General features: G+C 45.3%; 1 protein-coding gene across 1 annotated transcript in view; it reads right to left on the bottom strand.

Annotated features, from left to right (window-relative positions):
• Positions 1 to 19,415, bottom strand: part of LOC311039409 (cadherin-6-like) — a gene marked incomplete at its 3' end in the record, with an annotated part of 42,767 nt that overhangs the window by 6,394 nt on the left and 16,958 nt on the right. The window contains exons 4-6 of the mRNA XM_084049284.1: positions 18,641 to 18,808; positions 11,533 to 11,720; positions 43 to 296 (exon numbers count right to left, since the gene is read on the bottom strand). Coding sequence (XP_083905410.1) covers positions 43 to 296; positions 11,533 to 11,720; positions 18,641 to 18,808 — 610 coding nt within the window. The remainder of the gene's footprint in view (positions 1 to 42; positions 297 to 11,532; positions 11,721 to 18,640; positions 18,809 to 19,415) is intronic.

The following is a 19,415-nucleotide window of genomic DNA, read 5'->3' as shown; positions in this document are numbered from 1 at the left end:
CTTTTCCTACGTTGGCTCGTTGTAGTTTTTTTTTACGCCTACCTGACGGGGCTGCGGTTGCTGTCTGGGTCGGAGGCGCTGACCGAGCCGATGGCCGTGTTGCTCGCGGCGTCCTCCTTGACCTCCATGATGTAGTTGCTGCGCTCGAACGCGGGGGGCTCGTCCACGTCCTCCACCAGAACCTTGATGCTGGCCTCGTCCCTGAAGAGTCCCACGGAGAAGAAGCGAGGGTCCAGGTGAACGTTCTCCACCTGGACACGCAGGATGTACTGCTTCTTCTTCTCAAAGTCCAGAGGCTGTAGGAACACACACACACACACACGCGCGCACACAAGCGCACACACACGCACACGCACACGCACACACACACACACACACACACACACACACACACACACACACACACACACACACACACACACAAACAAACACACACCACAGTAGATGAGGATTTGTATGGAAATGTTTGCACAGTGACCCGTACAGAACCAGCTCTCCAACCCGGTAGGGTCGGGGGTTCTAGTACTGTACCACATGTATCTTGAATTTCTAATGAGCACCACCGGGTGATGTTGTGTGGCTGACCTCACACTTCGGGTAGCAAAAACAGGATAAGGTAGTACAGACCGGTGTTGGGCAAGTTTCTCAGGAAGAGTAATATGTTACTACAGGTACTGTAGTTACTTATTACTAACTCCAAAATGTAAATTTTTCAGAAAATGACAAAAACAAAACAAAAAGTGGAGTAAAGTTTTGTTCATCATTGATAAGAACAGCTAAATGGACCTACAAGCTCACAATTAGGTTGGAGGTCAAAAGGGGGTGGAGCCTGGAGTCAGCAAAACCAGCTAACTCCACCCCCCTTTGATGGGCTTAGCTGGTTTAGCAGAAAGTTTGAGGATCCAATGGAGTTAGCTGGTCTTGTCAGAATTGCTTTTTAAGGTTTCGAGGCCAATAGGCTCGAAGCCTTATTACATCTGTAAGAGTTCATTATTCTTCCGCCGGTTTTGCCAGTTCTGGCCTAACCGCGTGGTCACTTTTTATGAAATTCGGCAATATGGTAGAGGGCTATGCCAAACGGCGAAAACCCGTAACTCACAAACATTGGCCAAAGGGTGGCGCTGTAGCACTCAATTGAAATATGCCAACTTTGAACAGGTACAACTCATGCCCTGTTTGACCCACAGCCATGAAACTTCGATGCACACATGCGTCTCCTCATGCCTAACAACTTTCACTGTTTGACTTTTGACCTCTGACCTTTAGATCTCCCACCATTTCGAATTCTATGAAAAGCAGTAAAAAGCAGTAAAAGTCCATAGCTTTCTGGGATCTTTGAGCAATCTGTACGAAACTGTCTACACATGAACTTTGGACCAATGCCGACAAACGTGAGCAAGCGGATTTTCCATAAATGAAAACGTTAAGCTTTTATAAGCCAATGAAAATTGCATGTTTTATGACAATTATTCATCTGCCCCTAACACATACATGCAGACTCACATTTGTTTGACACTTTGCAATATTGTAGAGGGTCCTTCCAAGTATCACTGAAACCAATCTTACTCCAATAGGTCAAAGGGGGGCGCTATAGCAATTTTTTGAAAATGCAAACTTTAAACAGGCAAAAGTCATGCCTCGTTTGGCCGACAGCCGTTAAACCTGCTTACACATGTGCCTTGACTCATGAGGAACACATGTATCACTTTGACCAGTAAGCTCTGCCCTTAGATTGTCTGCAATTTTGAGCAGTTTGAAAAACATTTAAATCCAGGATTTCTGAGCAATTTGCGTGAAACTGTGTCAAATACATGTTTGAGGCCCTTTTTCACAGGTTCAGGTGTGTTGGTTCAATAGCTTGATCGCTTAATCATCTGCCTTGAAACCATAGGGTAGCCGGTTCGAATCCCACCTCAGGTAGACTTCATTATAATTGCATTGCACACAACATGACTATATCAATGAATACATGTGCAATAGTTAAAGATGACGAGAAATGCATACTTGAAAGTAGTTATTTTCAATGTATGACGTACTTCATTCGCCCTTTTGTTTTGTTTTGTTGGATTCTCCCTTTTCACTGTCTAAGGCTGTGTATTGGATAGCTCCACCAGTAGCCTCATGTGCCAAAGGTCCCTGGTTCAAATCCCATTCATTACAGTTTACATTTAAATTGCATTGTACAAAACATGACCCTGTTAATTCAGACATGTGCAATGTTTAGACAATAACACGAAATGCTTTTGAGAGTAGTTGTTTTTTATGTATGACATACTTTCTTGTGAAAATAGCCGATCTACAATCTCACACCTTTTTAGATAGCAACGAGTTGTGAGCTTGTAGATCGACTATTTTCCACTAGTTTCCATTCCGAAATATATTGAGCAGTTTGAAAAACATTTAAACCAAGGATTTCTGAGCAATTTGCGTGAAAGTGTGTCATGTGTGTGAACTCCCTTTTCACTAGTACAGGTCTGTTGGCCCAATGGCTTAATCATCTGCCTTGATACAACAGAGTCGCCGGTTCAAATCCCACGTCATGCAGACTTCAACTCAATTGCATTGCACACAACATGATTGTATCAATGAATAAACATGCAATTGATAAATGAAATGCTTATTGAGAGTAGTTATTTTCAATGTATGACGTACTTCATTCCCTCTTTTGTTTTGTTTTGTTGGATTCTCCTTTTTCACTGACTAAGGCTGTGCATTGAATAGCTTGATCAATACACTGTTAGTCTCATGTGCCAGAGGTCCATGGTTCAAACCCCACTTGTCACAGTTTACATTTAAATTGCATTGTACAAAACATGACCCTGTTAATTCAGACATGTGCAATTTTTAAACAATAACATGAAATGCTTTTGAGAGTAGTTGTTTTTTTATGTATGACATACTTTCTTGTGAAAATAGCTGATCTACAATCTCACACCGGAAGAACCTATAGGACGGAAAAAGCTATAGATATCAACAAACACCATCAGGGAGGCCATATCTTTAGCTCAATGAGAAGAGAGGCAGCCTGTGAATCCATAGGTCGCTGGTTCGATCCCTGTCCCCAACAATGCGTTGAGGTGATCATCATTTGGAATTCCCCCTATTCCCATGGATTGGATCCACCCCTCTCACCTGCTCTCACTCATCACCAATCACACCTGCCACATGCACAGTACAATTTTTAGGTACTTTTACTTTACTACTCTACTCTACTACAATTACAAAACACCTACAGTAACCACATACAGCCGATCTACAATGTGACGCGTTATGAGCTTGTATGTATATAATAAGCAACCCATGCTGTATGATAACTTATCACATATGAAATCCAATTCTGTCTATCCAATGGTTCAGTCTGTACTGTGGCCATAGCTGAGTGGTTAGTGAGCCCACCTAGGGAGCCAGAGGCCCCGGTTGCCCCAGGTACGATTCCAGGCCAGGCCAGCAAATGTGTCGATGAAATGAAATTTGTCCCTGAGCAAGACTCTTAACCCCTAATTGCTCACAGGCCCTCATTGGAAACAAGACCGCAAGGACTTTCATGAACGGACCTGGAATTATCCTTATCCTTTACACTGTCTACCCACAAGTCTATAGGTCCCTGGTTCAAACCCCAATTTAACCGGTCCAAATATAATTTACTGAACAAAAATCATGACTTTGTTAATTAATGCATGTTCACTTCTTCTCTCTCGCTCTCTCTCTTACTGCCTCTCTTTCTCACTGCCTCTCTCTCTCTCCCTCTCTCTCTCTCTCTCTCTCTCTCTCTCTCTCTCTCTTTCTTTTCTCTCCCTCTCTCTCTCTCTCTCTCTCTCTCTTTCCTCTCTCTCTCTCTCACTGTCTGTCTGTCTGTCTGTCTGCCACTCTGTCACTGTCTGTCTGTCTGCTAGTCTGCCACTCTGTCACTGTCTGTCTGCCAGTCTGCCACTCTGTCACTGTCTGTCTGTCTGCCAGTCTGCCACTCTGTCACTCTGTCACTCTGTCACAGTCTGTCTGTCTGCCACTCTGTCACTGTCTGTCTGTCTGTCTGTCTGTCTGCCAGTCTGCCAGTCTGCCACTCTGTCACTGTCTGTCTGTCTGCCAGTCTGCCAGTCTGCCACTCTGTCACAGTCTGTCTGTCTGTCTGCCAGTCTGCCACTGTGTCACTGTCTGTCTGTCTGCCAGTCTGCCAATCTGCCACAGTCTGTCTGTCTGCCAGTCTGCCAGTCTGCCAGTCTGCCAGTCTGTCACTGTCTGTCTGTCTGCCAGTCTGCCACTCTGCCACTCTGTCACAGTCTGTCTGTCTGTCTGTCTGCCACTCTGTCACAGTCTGCCAGTCTGCCAGTCTGCCACTCTGTCACAGTCTGCCAGTCTGTCTGTCTGCCACTCTGTCACAGTCTGCCAGTCTGCCACTCTGTCACAGTCTGCCAGTCTGTCTGTCTGCCAGTCTGCCAGTCTGCCACTCTGCCACTCTGTCACAGTCTGTCTGTCTGTCTGTCTGTCTGTCTGTCTGTCTGTCTGTCTGTCTGTCTGTCTGTCTGTCTGTCTGTCTGTCTGTCTGTCTGCCACTCTGTCACAGTCTGCCAGTCTGCCAGTCTGCCACTCTGTCACAGTCTGTCTGTCTGTCTGTCTGCCACTCTGTCACAGTCTGCCAGTCTGCCAGTCTGCCACTCTGTCACAGTCTGCCAGTCTGCCACTCTGTCACAGTCTGCCAGTCTGCCACTCTGTCACAGTCTGCCAGTCTGCCAGTCTGCCACTCTGTCACAGTCTGCCAGTCTGCCATTATTCTCGAAACCGCTCATTGCTGCTTGCAGCTATATTTAATACTTTTCATTGGTTCAATATTTTTTTAATAAACACGTAAAGGGTGTTCAATAGCACTGATTTATGGAAAAAAAAAAAAAAAGCGGAAAAATCGAGTGAGCTGGTTTCTGCCCGACAGCAATGATATATTACAAGTTATATTACGGTGTTAATATACTATATTAATATAAGTGATGCACAATACATTCTGTTTAGCCAGCTCCTTTTTTATTTTTTTATTAATCCACTGCATTGGAACTATGATTACACTTTGACAGTAAGCATTTTTCACTGGAGGCACACATTGCTGGGACAGACAGATGCAGGGTCGACCACTGACAGGATGCCATCATTAACCATCGATTTTTGTGCCCGTCTTGTGTTTAATGCCGGGGACTGCATGATGTCAAAAGTGGAATATGTTGCTTAGAAAGTGTCAGGACGGGGTCTGCACCTGACAAGCCCATTTATAGACTAGGTCAGTTTTCCAAAAATCTTAACCCTGAAGGCAAATCGTGTTAATTTATGGCACACATGTTTTCTAGGGGTATTAAGGTGTGCTGAATCCAAATCTGCTGTGTGCCAAGCCCAAAAATGGCCACTAAGCCCTCAAAATGGACCATTTAAAGATGGCAGCCACCACTATGCTGAAACATAATAAAACGCTATATGTTTGATTAAACAAGGTAGAAAATAGACTGGAATGTCCTTTTTTATGTTTACATATATAGGGAATACAATGCAATATTCTGATTTAAGATAAATTGTGAAGGAACCACTTTTATATAATTATATTGTGAAAATTGGCCTCTTTGGTAATGAATAATGTTTTTTTTGGGGGGGGGGGTGGTAATGAATAATTGCTTTAAGATGTATAATTGCCTTAATTTGTGTTTCTGACTTGTATTTGCTCAGTGTTCTGGCAGGTTTCTTGCAATTGCACACTTCAATGCACTCCATGCGTACTTTCCTGCAGCCGCAGCGTTAGCTGAGACATCCCTTTGTGCAACTGCATGACGTGATCTCCCTGCATGCTTTTGGCATAGGTGCAGGGAAAGCAGCCGTGGCACCAACTGACCATTCAGGTGCATCCATCCCATTTCGGTCACTGGAGGAAGACCAGGATGTGGCAAGTGAGCTTGGTTCCAGACAAGAGCTTGATAGTGGGAACTCATTATGTGAAACTGCTGCATCTGAGATTGGTGGCAGAGTCCCTTGTGCACGACCTATACAAAACAACTTGACTCTTGCTTCATTGCATGTATCAACTTCAGGCACACCGTATATCTTACAGATGAATTTCTCTGTTGACCTCGCTATGTCTACTGTGAGAGGGCCTTTTCCAAGCCCAATGAGACCTGTGTGATGTTGCTGGAACACCTGCCAGGCTGTTTTCTTACTGTGGCCACTGAACTATGACATGCTGTCACATGACAGCATGGAAGGCAAGTAGTGTGTCAACTTGATCAGCAGAAAGCAACATGCAAAGTTCATGTACTGGAAGATACTTCGGCGCCTTTGATGTCCCAGCTTTCATGTAGAGACGCTTACATTGCATTCTGACATAGTGTGCCAGAAGTAGAAGAAGCACATCTGTATCACGTGCTGACACAACTAGTGTTTCCATTTGAGCATGGATGCAATGCAAAATCAGTTGTGTGTCAGCTTCCTCATGGTCAGCACTTAGAGAAGAGACTTCAAGATCTGGATCCGATGACAAATCCTTCGGCAAACCCCCCTGATACAACTTAGATTATTAGGGCTGTGTTTAATCAGATGGTTTGAAAGCAATTGAGCAAGGTCTGCTTTATTTTCCTCAAGTGCCATGAAGCTAGACCAGTCTGGTGGAAGAGGAACTGACTTGTTCTCTATTTTACAACGTATTGGTCGGTGGCGCTGCTTGCGTTTAATCCTTGTGCCTGCTTTGATTGTTTCCTCTTGATATCTGTCAAAGACTACATCAATTCTCTGGCAGTTTTCTCCCATTCTAAACACAGCTCCAGCAAACATGGCATATTCACCAAATGTTCCAGGTTGCTTTCCTAGTGCCATCACGAGTGCTTGGCCATCAATGAGCAGTCAGCTGGAATCATCAAGTGTAACTTTTGCAGGGGATGGACTTGTTCTGTCAGCATGTTTACTAGCACAGATTTGTTTGTGGAATGTAGACTACCATTAGTTGTGGCCAAAGGTAGTGGGATGGTCATGAGTTCATGCATAAGGATGTTTTCAAGGTTTACCTGGCGCCCTGCTCTGTAAGCAGTAATGAGCCTTTGTAGAATGTTCCTATCCACTTTGATCTGGGAAGGTTTCTCTAAAGAAGTGAACAGGGCAGCCGCTGGTCTGCCAGCCCCGTGCCCCAACAACCTGAACGATGCCTACGAGTCATACCGTAAGATGCTTCTGAATGCTGCCAAGAAGAACATCCCCCGCGGCATCCGCAAAGCCTATGTCCCCTGCTGGGACGACGAATGTGAACATCTACTTCGCGCCCACGCAGAAGCTCAAAACATCTAGGACAGGGACAAAGCAGCAGATGAGCTCTTCAGCAGGCTGGACGAGAATCGCAGGCAAAGATGGACTGAGACTGTGGAGTCAATCGACTTCACACACTCCAGCCGCCGGGCGTGGCAGACCCTGAACAAGCTGACTGGAAGGTCAACAACCCCAGCACAATGTCCCATCACAGCAAACTCCATTGCGTCGCTTCTGCTGAGTAATGGCCGGTTCCCTAATGCAGATAAGGACTTCACCAGAAAAACATCAGCAAGAGTCCATGAGCTGCTCAGGAACCCAGGATGCGACTTAAACCTATCCACCGACTTCACGGCTCAGGAAATCGAGCAGGCCATCCAATGCATGAAGACCGGTAAGGCGCCAGGCATAGATGGTATCCATGCGGAATATATTAAACATCAAGGCAAGAAGGCAAACTACTGGCTTTGCTCCTTCCTCTCCACATGTCTTCACCACTCAAAGCTGCCGAAGATCTGGCGTCGTGCTAAGGTGATCCCCTGCTGAAGCCTAACAAGCCGAGCGATGACCCCAAGGGATACCGGCCCATCTCACTGTTGAGCATCCCATTCAAGCTCCTAGAACGCCTCATTCTGGCCCGCATCACCCCAGTGATCGACCCCCAGCTACCCAAAAAACAAGCAGGGTTCCGAAGTGGCAGGTCAACAACAGACCAGGTAACCCTCCTGTGCCAAGACATAGAGGACAGCTTCCAGGCAGGAGAGAAGGCCGGTGCCGTCTTTCTGGACCTCACAGCTGCCTACGACACGGTCTGGCTACGTAGGCTACACATGAAGCTTCTGGAAACCATCCCAGATAAGCACATGGTGAGCTTTATAATGGAGACGCTGAGCAACTGCAGCTTCCGGCTACTGACCAGCAACGACCAGAGCAGCAGGGTGAGAAAGCTCAAGAACGGTGTCCCACAGGGTTCGGTGCTGGCACCCACGCTGTTTAACATCTACATCCATGACCTACCCCCAACAACATCAAGGAAGTACGGTTATGCAGATGACCTGGCCATCCTAACCAGCAAACCATCCTGGCAGGCAGTGGAGGAGGGCCTCTCGGAGGACATGAGCATCCTGTCCTCGTACCTGAAGGACTGGCGCCTCAAGCTCAGTGTGGACAAGACCGTGTCTACAATGTTGCTGGACTGGCTTGCTGCAACGGAGCTGAGGATCTGATGACATACGCAAGAAGAAGAAGATCCACTTTGATAGTGTTTTGCTTTCCCTTGGAAAGTTGCACAACTTCATATAAAGAGGCAAATGTCTTGGCCTTATTCTTTCGAATAGGTGGTTTCAGAGCCAGGTGCTGGTCACTATCTGGAGGCTCACACAGACGTTTCTCGACAAAGACTTTCATTTGTACTTGTCCAAGTTCTTCTGCATTAAGCAGAGATTCCTGAATCTCAGATGTGACTACATCCTTGTTGTCTCCGCCAGGCCGAAAGGCATGGCGAGAGAGTATGTTTTCCACCCCGTCCGTCCGTCCGTGTGTGTGTGTCCGTCCGTGTGTGTGTGTGTCCGTCCGTCTGTGACCAGCTAATCTCCGGCACCGTTGTCTTGATCGTAGCGAAACTGTGCACACACAATCCCTGGATGCCAATTCAGAATCTTTGCCCCAAATTTTTCTCATGGGCCTTTCATAGCGCCACCAGGAGGCCGATTTGTGCAAAACATATTTTTTGACAGCACTCCTACAGATTTTGTCCAAAAATCACGCAAATCGGTATACAGTATCTCTGTAGTCATTCAACGAAACGGGTCTTTCAGATTTCTCATATTCCATCCTGATTGGCTAAAAATGTCTTCCAAAGTTTGCAGGAGTGCTCCGTTTTGAACAAAATGCCTCAAATCATGAACACAGCATGCAATATCCGTGAAAATTTGCACACACATTTCCATTAGGCCGAGGAAGAACTACCATTTGAAAAAATTCAAATCAGCCTCATGGTGGCGCTATAACAGGCCGATTCGTGTTTTTACCTATAATTGCACCGTTCTGTGTAAAACTTTGTATGCACACTCCCTAGAGGTCAAGGAAAAACCTTTGCCCTGCATTTTTCACATCTTCTTTTTATAGCGCCACCAGCAGGCCGACTTATGTAAAACACATTATTTTATACTACTCCTTCCAATGTTATCCAAATTTCACGCAAATCGGTACACATGATCTCTATAGTCATGTGATCACGACGGATGTGTTTGATTTTTCATATGCCATACTGATTGGCTAAGATTAGCATCTAAAGTTTGCATTATTGGCTTGTTTTGAAGAAAATTCTGCAAATCATGAACGCACCGTCCAATTGCGCTCAAACTTTGCACGCACATTCACACTATGTTGAGGAACAAATGCCACCCTTTTAACATTGGCCTGTTATAGCGCCACCAACAGGTCTAATTTAGCGAAACATGTTTTTAACAAAATGCCTCAAATCATGAATGCAGTCAGTGTCCGATCGTCGTGCAAGGCCTAAGAAGAAATGGCAACCTTTTCACGTTGGCCTATTATAGCGCCACCAGGAGGCCACAATAGCCTACCTGACCTGGCGGAGACCTGTGCTCCGAGGAGCACTTTTTCTAGTTGATCATGTTTTTCAATGTGTCGCCACCATCTTGAAACACACCATGCTGTTTCAATGACACAACTATTCTGCCTTCATCAGAGTCGTCTTTTTCTTTTTTTTGTGCACTCATTGTGTGTGTACTCATCATCTTCATTGCCTGATGTCATTCCTAGCAAAGCTGCTGTCTGATAAACTATGTGTGTCCTCAGATTATATGACAATGTCCATCTACTCAGTGCAGACCCTATTCTGGTAATACCTACTAAGCCTCCACTCTTCTTTCCTGTAGCATTTAGCCATTCTCTACTTTGGTCCGCTGAGCAAGGTGTTTGTGGCTGATATTTGAGTTAGGCCATCACTTTATACCACAGGCTTGCAATATGCTCTTTCAGCAGTTTCTTCACAAGTATTATGAACTTGGTTACCTTTATATAATGACACATTTATGTACATCATTATTGGGAACATTTATTGGTGAATAATATTCACCAATAAATGACAATTTTCACAATATATGAGTTTTAAGCAGTTTCCTCACACTTGATTTCAAATCAAAATATTTAATTGGATTCCTCATAAATGAAAAACAAAAAAAAAAGAAAATCAATCAAGTTTCTACCTTGTTTAGTCAAAAATATGCTTTGTAATATATTCCAGCATAGTGGCTGCCGCCATCTTTAAATGGTCCATTTTGAGGGCTTAGCGGCCATTTTTGAGCTTGGCACACAGCAGATTTGGATTCAGCACACCTTAATACCCCTAAAAAACATGTGTGCCATAAATTAACACGATTTGCCTTCAGCACTTTAAATAAGCACATTTTCTGAAATCCTGCCTAGTCTATTATGTAGAAAGTCCAAAACATGCTCACTACCCACTCTCTCTTATCAACCCCGCCCCTCCCACTCGCCACAGAACCACCGCAGCTACAAGAGACAATTACTTCTACTCAGTGAAGGCTTGATGGATGGGGATCGATTGAGAGCTGCAGTGTGATGCAGCTGCAGTGTGATGCAGCTCATCAGGCGATGAGGAAACTGTCAGATGTTGTTGAATACATCAAAAATACACCACAGTGCACTGCTGGATGCTGAAATCCATACCGGCCATCAGTTATCTCTCTGTGGGTCTGTGGGTGTAAGGTAAGAATGAGGGAAGAAGAGCCTGCAGCCTTATAACTGTCAGCGTTTTAATGTTTTCCCAGAGGGTCAAAACAAAAGTTACGTTGAGGCTCTCTGTGTCATTCACAGTCCAATGCAGTTTGGTGGTTAGCATTCACTCTTTCCACTGGAATGTGTGTGAATTGCTGCCAAGAACCTATGGAATGCTTGCATGCAGTGTTGGTCGGTCGGTTGGTCACACACTGTAGTTCTCATACAATCTCACAACAATCTATTATCTAAAACTTTTTGAAAGAAAAAAACGTTTTAATATTATTGACAAATAATGACACCAAAATCGGGGTCCCAGGTTGAAAGTGGATAAGTTTTGATTTTGTGCAACATGAAAACAAATTTTTGGACTCTACCGCCACAGTAAACAGACAAGATCTTTGGCACCTCACCAAGGCGCCACATTTTATTACCCTAGATTTTAACACCCCAGGTTGGGAAACACTGCTTACGGTGGCCCCAGCCTCCCTAACCCAGCGCTCTGACCTTCTTCAATGTGATGACACCCTCCTGGCTCGTCTTATTGGTGTGAATGTCAAACACTGCTGGGCCCTCGCTGCCCGTGATCTTGTACTCCATCTCTGCATTATCGCCGATGTCTGCGTCCACGGCTCGGATCACTCCCACCACGGAGCCCACCTCTGCTGACTCTGGGATTCTGAACTCATGCATGCCTGGAGGGAGAGAGAGAGAGAGAGAGAGAGAGAGAGAGAGAGAGAGAGAGAGAGAGAGAGAGAGAGAGAGAGAGAGAGAGAGAGAGAGAGAGACCAATGGTACGATGACGACTATAAGGATTTCAGGAATAAAACTAGAAAAAGTGCTCCTCGGAGCACAGGTCTCCGCCAGGTCAGGTAGGCTACTGTGGCCTCCTGGTGGCGCTATAATAGGTCAACGTGAAAAGGGTGCCATTTCTTCTTAGGCCCTGCACGACAATCGGACACTGACTGCATTCATGATTTGAGGCATTTTGTCAAACACATGTGTTTTGCTGAATTAGACCTGTTGGTGGCGCTATAACAGGCCAATGTTAAAAGGGTGGCATTTGTTCCTCAACATAGTGTGAATGTGCGTGCAAAGTTTGAGCGCAATTGGACGGTGCGTTCATGATTTGCAGAATTTTGTTCAAAACAAGCCAATAATGCAAACTTTAGATGTCAATCTTAGCCAATCAGTATGGAATATGAAAAATCAAACACATCCGTCATGATCACATGACTATAGAGATCATGTGTACCGATTTGCGTGAAATTTGGATACAATTGGAAGGAGTAGTATAAAACTAGACGCGTCGCAATTCCGGGGAAATTGCAGAGTGTGGTTGCGCCGACGCCGGTCGCGGGTCGCGGCCGCCGGGACTCGAGGAATAGGCCGGGAGGAATAACGTCGGAGGCTGCGCCAATTACATTGTCACGTCTCTCATGAGATCGCTTGCGTTTCATTTTGAAAGGATCGATCCACCCCGCAATAATGTTTTTGCATCAAACGGTTACATTTTGCGCATTTGTGGCGCCCCCTATGGGTCAAAGTGGGAATGCTTTTGGGAATTTGTTGAGTAAACCACCCTCGACATGTGATTTGAATTTGGGATTGACCGGACGTTTCGTTCGTGATTTCTGGCATTTTTGGTAAAACGGGCCCCTCCCGCTAACTTTGGAAGCCATTTACGGACGAACGGTAAGGACTATGAAAATGCCGTTTGGATATGTTTACCGCATGGGCTCAGAGATCATGTGTACCGATTTGTGTGAGATTTGGAAAAAAATTGTAGGAAAAGGAGCAAAAAGTGTGTTTTGAAGAAAATTCAAAATGGCGGAAAATCTATCCTGACGCAAATGGGCGTGGCCTATATGGGGAGATGCGTAATGACCCAAGGAATCCAGGGAAAAAGAAATTTTGATTTTACGACCTACGGTTCAAGAGTTATAGGCCAAAAGGTAAAGTGGGCTGTTATAGCACCACCATGTGGCCGACTGGTGTGATTCTTTTCATAATAATTTCGCAAAAAACTATTAACCTCCCCTCCAAATCTTGTAACTGTAGCCCTTACGGTTTCCGAGAAAAAAATACTTGAATGGGAGTTTTTGCAATTCCCATTAAAGTGGATGGGGAAATTTAATGCAGAAATAAATCAATATCAAAAAATCTATCCTGACGCAAATGGGCGTGGCCTATATATAAGGAATCCAGGTGAAAAGAAATGTTGATTTTCGGACCTACGGTTCAAGAGTTACAGGCCAAAACGTAAAGGGGGCTGTTATAGCGCCACCATGAGGCCGAATGGTGTGATATTTTTTTCAATAATTTCGGACAATATTATGAATTATCCCTCCAAATCTGATAACTCTAGCTCTTACGGTTTCTGAGAAAAAAATACTTGAATTTGAGTTTTTTCACTTTTACATGAAAGTGGATGGGGAAATTTAATGCACTAATAAATCAATATCAATTAAACTATTCAACCAATCTCTTAGCCCTATACACGCGCACGATTCCCGATTTAGACGGTCATTTTGACATATGGCACAACATTGGGGGATAAAAACTGTGGGAGAAATAGCGGTTTGAAATAAAGTTTATCTATAAATAAATAAAGATGGAAAGCTATAGAGTACTATAGTCTGGTTGCCCTGTTGGGCAACCACACTAAAAATGTGTTTTACACAAGTCGGCCTCCTGGTGGCGCTATAAAAGGCAGATGTGAAAAATGCAGGGCAAAGGTTTTTCCTTGACCTATAGGGAGTGTGCATACAAAGTTTTACACAGATCGGTGCAATTATAGGTAAAAACGCGAATCGGCCTGTTATAGCGCCACCATGAGGCTGATTTAAAAATGTTCAAATGGTAGTTCTTCCTCGGCCTAATGGGAATGTGCTTGCAAAATTTCACGGAAAGTGCATGCTGTGTTCATGATTTGAGGCATTTTGTTCAAAACGGAGCACTCCTGCAAACTTTGGAAGACATTTTTAGCCAATCAGGATGGAATATGAGAAATCTGAAAGACCCGTTTCGTTTAATGACTGTAGAGATACTGTGTACCGATTTGTGGGATTTTTGGACAAAATCTGTAGGAGTACTGTCAAAAAATGTGTTTTGCACAAATCGGCCTCCTGGTGGCGCTATAACAGGCCCCTGTGAAAAATTTGGGGCAGAGGTTCTGCTCTGGTATCCAGGGACTGTGTGTGCACAGTTTGGCTGCGAGCAAGCCAACGGTGCCGGAGATTAGCTGTACACAGACAGATCGAATGACGGACGGACGGACAGGGGGTAAAACATACTCTCTCGCCATGCCTTTCGGCCTGGCGGAGACAATTAAGGAAACTATCAAACCAAAAAACACAGAGACCCAGACAACCAGAAGACAAATGTTCAATATGGGGAAACATTGAAACAATACAAAAATACAGTAAAGGAAAAAAAGGGACCATTCCTGAAAGTATCTGAAAGCGGTGCTGGAGTCCCAACGCGCCGACTCAACTTCTGTAACATACAGTATGTGACATGAATTCTCAGGCAATTTGTTCCTACATAAATTAATTGGTGTTTCTTCTGTGTGTGTGTGTGTGTGTGTGTGTGTGTGTGTGTGTGTGTGTGTGTGTGTGTGTGTGTGTGTGTGTGTGTGTGTGTGTGTGTGTGTGTGTGTGTGTGTGTGTGGGTCTTCTGCTATTTTATTGAATATTTTATACTGTATGCGAGATGATTTCCAATTTCTTTCCCCAGTGAGAAAAATTTATGGCTGCCTGTCGGGCTGGAACGGCCTCTCCTGTATCTTGCATGCTTAAATAAATAGCCTCTTGGCGTGGAGGAGCGGCGATGATACACACACAGCCTGCAGAGACAAAAAACACTGACACGCTAATAAACCACGCTGACAGTGTTTTGGCAAAGCTTGAGTCGGCGGTTCTTGGTAACAGGTGCACACACACGCACAGAGACTACATAACAGACACACAAAAACACTCTTGTGTGCCAAGCGGGTGTGCACATACACACCATAGCTCTCCTCAATCCAGCAAGTATTGGCTGGAGAGAGGAGACGGAGGCATCACTCCAGCAGACAATGATATCTCTCTCTGACACCCCGCCTCCTTTGGGTGTCCCCTTAAAATACCCGCGCACTCTCTGTCTTCCCCCCTGTCTTCTATCTACACCCCTCTGTCACCCCCACCCCGTATCCTCACAATACCCACTCACTCTCCCTCTTTCCCCTGTCTTCAAGCTACACCCCTCTGTCACACACACACCCCCATCCCATTTATTTCACTCTCCATCTCCGTCACAGGGAGCCTTCCTCCACACTCTGGCCTCCCCGTGTCTGTCTGTCTTTTCTTCCCATGAACCAGCCCCCCCCCACCCCATCACTGCCTCTCCCCTCCATCCACCCTCCATCCATCCACCCTGTCACTGCCGTATGCCTTTCTTCTCCATCTGTCGTCCATTCTCTCTCTCTGTCTCTCTCTCTCTCTCTCTCTCTCTCTCTCTCTCTCTCTCTCTCTCTCTCTCTCTCTCTCTCTCTCTCTCTCTCTCTCTCTCTGTCCGTGGGTGGTGGAAGGCTGAAATAACAGTGTTTGTGTCCCTTGTGTTCCTGTGGGGAGAGATTAATGGAGAACGGGGGTTCTGTGGTCGTGTGTGTTTTGTCACTGATTGTTTTTTAGTTATCTTTGCATTTCTCTACGCACTTTCACACATGCACACTTACAGTACACACAAACGCAAACACATACACACATGTTTACAGACACACTATACAGCACACATGTGCATAATGCATGCAGTCGGTCACACGTGTGCACGGGCACACGTGCGATCAAACACGCAAGCATGCAGAAAAACCGGAACACACAGTCAGTCAGTCAAACAAATACATCAGGGGTGACAAACTCATTTCAGGTTAAAGGCCAGATTGGTCAATATGCGACTGCATACGGCACCAACAATTCATGCCGCACCAACAATTCGCTGCTTGTACCTGTATGATACCTTGAATCTTGGTTACCTGCTGCCTCTATGGTTAGACGCGGCATGGAACATAGTTTTTCTTTGCTACAATTAGATTCAGTGTCAGTTTCGTCCTCGCTTTGCAAAGCAGATGGGCGAAAGTTTGTTTATAACCGCATCTTTCTGATAGAGATCGGCAAACGCTGCAGGGAGCAGCCAGCCGACAGAGAGGAATCGACTGAGGCTGAGTACACTGGGACTGCTACGCCGAGGTTTGCACGGAGGCAATCCCGGGATCAGTTGTAGCCCCAGTGGGGAGGTGCCACCGCCCATGGTGTGACAGGACACGAAAGCGGGGTAAGAGAGCGGGTGTTATGGTGAGACTGAGAGCTAACCCCAGCAAACTGGTCATTCCCACGGTCCTGTTAGCAAATGTCCGCTCCCTGGATACACAAATGGATGCCATCAATCTTTGGAGATCGCTGCAGCGTGGAGTAAGGGACTGTTAACGGATACAATACCAGACTCTGGAGTGGAGCTTGCGGGGCTAACACTCCACTGGGCTGACAGAGTGACATCATCATCATCAGGTAAACTCAGCTGAGGAGGCCTGGCTGTTTGTACAAACAATTCATGGTGTGCGGACGCAGGATTTCCAAATCCTGTTGAATCCTCCTGATGTAGAGCAAAATGGTTGTCCTATCGCTAACAACGATCATCATTACTGCAGTGTATGTTCCCCCAGAGGCAGATGTTAAACAGGCAATGGGAGAAATATACAACACTCTCAGTCAGCTACAGACGGCCCACTCTGATGCTTTTTATATTATTGCTCTGGACCTCAATCAGGCCAGCCTTAAAGGGATAGTTCACCCCCAAAATGACTTTTTTCCCTATCGTTTAGTCACTCCATGGAGACTTGAATGAATGGATATTTTTTTGTTTTTGTTGCATTCCTAAGCCAATAATTTGATGACCGTCAGCGGTTGCGGTAGGAGACACAAATGTCTTTGTGTCTCCTACCGGAAACGCAGCCTACCGTTCCGCTGGTCATCAAATTATTGGCTTAGGAATGCGACAAAAAACAAAACATATCCATCAATTCAAGTCTCCATGGGGTGTCTAATCGATAGGAAAAAAAATATTATTTTGGGTGAATGGGTGAACTATCCCTTTAAGTCTGCGCTACCTCATTTCCATCAGCATTATAATGTCCTACACTGGACCAACTTTAAACAGGCACCAAAAATGCATACACTGTAGCCCCGCTACCCCATGTTGGCAGCTCTGACCGCTTAGCTATCTTGTTGAAGCCGGCATACAGGCCCAGGGTGAGACAAGATCCACCGGTAGTGAAGGAAATCAGCGTGTGGCCACAGGATGCGACAACTCTACAAGGCTGCTTTGAATGCGTTGAGTGGAGCATCTTTAAGGATGCTGCAACAACTGGGGACCGTATAAATCTAGACAAATGTGCAGAGGTTGCGTTGGGATTTATAAGCAAGTGCATTGAGGATGTGACCACCACAACAACTGTCAAGGTGCATTCCACCAATAAACCGTGGCTAACGGGAGAGGTTTGTTCCCTGCTGATGCTTCGTGACGCTGCATTTAGATCTGGGGACAATATAGCATATACAACAGAGCAAGGAGCAACCTGAAAAGAGGTATCAGAGGGGCTAAAAGAGCTTTTGGGGAAAAGCTGTCCTCTCAGTTTAATGACAGCAAAGACACAAGGGTTTATGGCAGGGTTGCCAGTGGATTTGTGTGGATAATAGAGCACCACATGTGTTGGCACAGCCTTCTAACAACCAGGCACTGCAACAGGCTGTGTCAAAGTCTTTTTTTCTTTTTAAAATAAGATTTTTAGCTTATCAATATAATTTAAATGAGTTATATGGTTGATTTCTTAATAGTTTTTTAATCTGGTTAAATTTGTTTTTGATTTACAGAGCTGATCTGATGAACTTTGTGCGATCCTTCACTCTGTCATATGTCTCTGCATTTCATTATTGTCTGTCTTCAAGAGAGAGCTTCCACTGTGCACAATACCCCCACCCCACTACAAATAATCCAAATTCATTTCGAAATTAACGCCAGATGAGGGGGCTGGGCTGCTTGTGCCAGTGCCTGCTTGGCACTGGCACCCACTGCCAAAAGGGTTTAATGGTACCAAGGGCCGGTCAGTTATTTGCTTATGTATTTATTTAGTTTCTTCAGTACTGACAATTCCCAGAATACAGCTACAAAGTGAGTGTGTGTGTGTGTGTGTGTGTGTGTGTGTGTGTGTGTGTGTGTGTGTGTGTGTGTGTGTGTGTGTGTGTGTGTGTGTGTGTGTGTGTGTGTGTGTGTGTGTGTGTGTGTGAGAGTGTGTGTGTGTGTGCGTGCGTGCGTGCGTGCGTGCGTGCGTGCGTGCGTGCGTGCGTGCGTGCGTGCGTGCGTGCGTGAATGCGCAAACATGTATTTTACATTGTGTGCACAGTGTACGTGAGTATGCATTTACCTTAACTACTATATGTGACACTGGGTGTCAAACAGATTACAATATAACTCGACGAGTGAAACAACGTGACACGTGTTTTTGCACCTATTCAGTCAGTGTGTGCACGGCTGCGCACAGTCTGTGTTCCTGATTGCATTTCCAAGAAGCTATACTCACTCTTTGCGAAGCGCGGCGGGTTGTCGTTGACGTCTGACAGAGTGATGCTGACCGTGGTGGTCCCTGAGAGCCCCCCCATCTGTCCAGCCATGTCTTTAGCCTGGATCACAACCTGGTAGTTCTCCTTCACCTCCCTGTCCATGCTGGGCAGGGCCGTCTTGATCAAACCTGAGGAGAGCAGAACACCATTGGAGAACAGATTTACATTCAACACTGTAGGCATTTAGCTCAGGCTCTCATCTGGAGTGATACAACAACTAGAGATGAAGAATAAGCTTCAGTTCCTAGACTAGCCAACAGTAGAAGCAATAACTAGTAGGAAATAGAAGGTCAGAACCATAATGCTCAGGCAATGTTAGAACAAGAGTTGTGTCTTTATATACTTCTCTATGTCTCTTGACTGTGACCGTGACCTTTTTGACCCGACACTTAACCATCTCTTCAGGGCGGTCTACTGATCAACACCTCCATGTTTAATGCCTGAAAGATTGATTTACTATCAAAATGCAAACACCCATGACTTCACAAACCAGTGAAAACTCAAAATAAAAGCTAAAACGGCTGCACTTTATTGTATTCAAAGCATCACAGCACGTATTGAAGAGAAAATGATCCTCATGCCTTTTGAGGCATATTTTCCAATAGTGTTGATGCACTTTAACATTCTGGCTGCACTTTAACATTCAGTGTGCTCTTTAGAGTTGAGGCTCAGGCAGTGTAGAAGGATAACTGTTCATTTATTTTCTTCTATGTTCTGACATACTGGATATCTGGA

The sequence above is a fragment of the Gymnoscopelus microlampas genome, assembly GCF_963454915.1.
Source record: "Gymnoscopelus microlampas genome assembly, chromosome: 22".
Lineage (NCBI taxonomy): Eukaryota > Metazoa > Chordata > Actinopteri > Myctophiformes > Myctophidae > Gymnoscopelus > Gymnoscopelus microlampas.
This window is presented reverse-complemented; position numbering and strand designations above follow the sequence as displayed.